Source organism: Calidris pugnax, unplaced genomic scaffold (assembly GCF_001431845.1).
Source record: "Calidris pugnax isolate Ruff unplaced genomic scaffold, ASM143184v1 scaffold285, whole genome shotgun sequence".
Classification (NCBI taxonomy): Eukaryota; Metazoa; Chordata; class Aves; order Charadriiformes; family Scolopacidae; genus Calidris; species Calidris pugnax.
Window position 1 is genome coordinate 372739 of NW_015091000.1, and position 2429 is coordinate 375167.

At 63.8% G+C, this 2429-nt stretch overlaps 1 protein-coding gene across 1 annotated transcript in view; it reads left to right on the forward strand.

Moving 5' to 3' along the window:
• FCHO1 (FCH domain only 1) overlaps window positions 1–2429 on the forward strand; it is a 4655-nt gene that overhangs the window by 670 nt on the left and 1556 nt on the right. The window contains exons 3-5 of the mRNA XM_014955550.1: window positions 3–202; window positions 2090–2154; window positions 2258–2422. Of these exons, the coding sequence (XP_014811036.1) occupies window positions 3–202; window positions 2090–2154; window positions 2258–2422 (430 nt within the window). The remainder of the gene's footprint in view (window positions 1–2; window positions 203–2089; window positions 2155–2257; window positions 2423–2429) is intronic.

The following is a 2429-nucleotide window of genomic DNA, read 5'->3' on the forward strand; positions in this document are numbered from 1 at the left end:
AGTTCTCTCGGCTGGGCCCCGGCTCGGCGCCGCTGCGGCTCTGCGTGCGCTGGGACTGCTCGCCGGGCGCCACGCGGGTCAGCGTGGAGTACGGCTACAACCCCGCTGCCCTGGCCGTGCCCGTGCCCCTCGCCAACGTCCACGTCCTGCTGCCCGTCGACGAGCCCGTCGCCAACCTGCGGCTGCAGCCCGCCGCCAGCTGGTAAGGGGTTTGGGGTTGGGGGGGACACACATACACACACACACGCAGGAGCCAGGGGTCCCAATTCCTCCCCACTGGGCTGGGAAATGGGGAGGGTGATGGGGTGAGGAAGGGAGGTGGGAGTAGGGGGAGATGGAGAGGATGCTGATGAGGAGAAGGGGGTGATGAGGAGGGTGCTCATGGAGTGAGGAAGGCAGGGAGGTGGGAGTAGGGGAGGTGAAGAGGATGCTGATGGGGTGAGGAAGGCAGGGAGGTGGAGAGCAGAGGGTGATGAGGAAGGCAGGAAGGTGGGAGTGGGGGGAGATGGAGAGGATGCTGATGGGGTGAGGAAGGCAGGGAAGTGGAGAGAAGAGGGTGATGAGGAGGATGCTGATGGGGTGAGGAAGGTGGGAGGTGGGAGCAGGGGGAGATGGAGAGGATGCTCATGGAGTGAGGAAGACAGGGAGATAGAAGCAGGGGGTGATGGAGAGGATGCTGATGGGGTGAGGAAGGCAGGGAGGTGGGAGCAGGGGGAGATGGAGTGAGGAAGGCAGGAAGGTGGGAGTACGGGGTGATGAGGAGGAAGGATGCTGATGGGGTGAGGAAGGCAGGGAGGTGGGAGCAGGGGGCTGATGGGGTGAGGAAGGCAGGGAAGTGGGAGAAGGGGGTGATGAGGAGGATGCTGATGGGGTGAGGAAGACAGGGAGGTGGGAGCAGGAGGAGATGGAGAGGATGCTGATGGGGTGAGGAAGGCAGGGACGTTGGAGCAGGGGGTGATGAGGAGGATGCTGGTGGGGTGAGGAAGGCGGGAGGTGGGAGCAGGGGGTGATGAGGAGGAAGGCAGGGAGGTGGGAGCAGGGGGTGATGGAGAGGATGCTGATGGGGTGAGGAAGGTAGGGGGGTGGGAGCAGGGGGAGATGAAGAGGATGCTGGTAGGTGAGGAAGGCAGGGAGGTGGGAGCAGGGGGTGATGAGGAGGATGCTCATGGGGTGAGGAAGGCGGGGGGGTGGGAGCAGGGGGTGATGAGGAGGATGCTCGTGGAGTGAGGAAGGCAGGTGGGAGCAGGGGGATGATGGAGTGAGGAAGGCAGTAAGGTGGGAGTAGGGGGTGATGAGGAGGAAGGATGCTGATGGGGTGAGGAAGGCAGGGACATTGGAGCAGGGGGAGATGAGGAGGAAGGATGCTGATGGGGTGAGGAAGGTGGGAGGTGGGAGAAGGGGGTGATGAGGAGGATGCTGATGTGGTGAGGAAGGCAGGGAGGTGGGAGCAGGGGGTGATGAGGAGGATGCTCATGGAGTGAGGAAGGCAGGGAGGTGGGAGCAGGGGGTGATGGAGAGATGGAGAGGATGCTGATAGGGTGAAGGAGGTGAGAGCAAGGGGTGATGAGGAGGATGCTGATGGGGTGAGGTGGAGTGAGGAAGGCAGGTGGGAGCAGGGGGATGATGGAGTGAGGAAGGCAGTAAGGTGGGAGTAGGGGGTGATGAGGAGGAAGGATGCTGATGGGGTGAGGAAGGCAGGGAGGTGGGAGCAGGGGGTGATGGAGAGATGGAGAGGATGCTGATAGGGTGAAGGAGGTGAGAGCAAGGGGTGATGAGGAGGATGCTGATGGGGTGAGGAAGGCAGGGAGGTGGGAGCAGGGGGTGATGGAGAGATGGAGAGGATGCTGATAGGGTGAAGGAGGTGAGAGCAAGGGGTGATGAGGAGGATGCTGATGGGGTGAGGAAGGCAGGGAGGTGGGAGCAGGGGGTGATGGAGAGATGGAGAGGATGCTGATAGGGTGAAGGAGGTGAGAGCAAGGGGTGATGAGGAGGATGCTGATGGGGTGAGGAAGGCAGGGAGATTGGAGCAGGGGCCGGGGGGGGGATTTTTGGTGTGTGGGGGCTTAGGGACGTACCCGTGTCCCCCCAGGAATCTGGAGGAGAAGAGGCTGCTCTGGAGGCTGCTGGACATCCCCGGTGCCCCGGGGCAGGGAGGTGAGGCTGCACCCCCCCAGCTCGGGGAGCAGGGTCCGGCTCTGGCCCCTGCGGACCCCAAACCCTCTCTCTGTGTCCCCCCCCTCCCTCCCTCCCTCCTCAGGCTGTGGCCGGCTCTCAGCCAGCTGGGAGCCCCTCTGCGGTCCCAGCAAGCCCAGCCCGGTGGCAGCCCAGTTCAGCAGCGAGGGCAGCACGCTGTCGGGCGTCGAGGTGGAGCTGGCGAGCGCCGGGTACCGCATGTCGCTGGTCAAGAAGAGGTTTGCTACAGGTAGGGC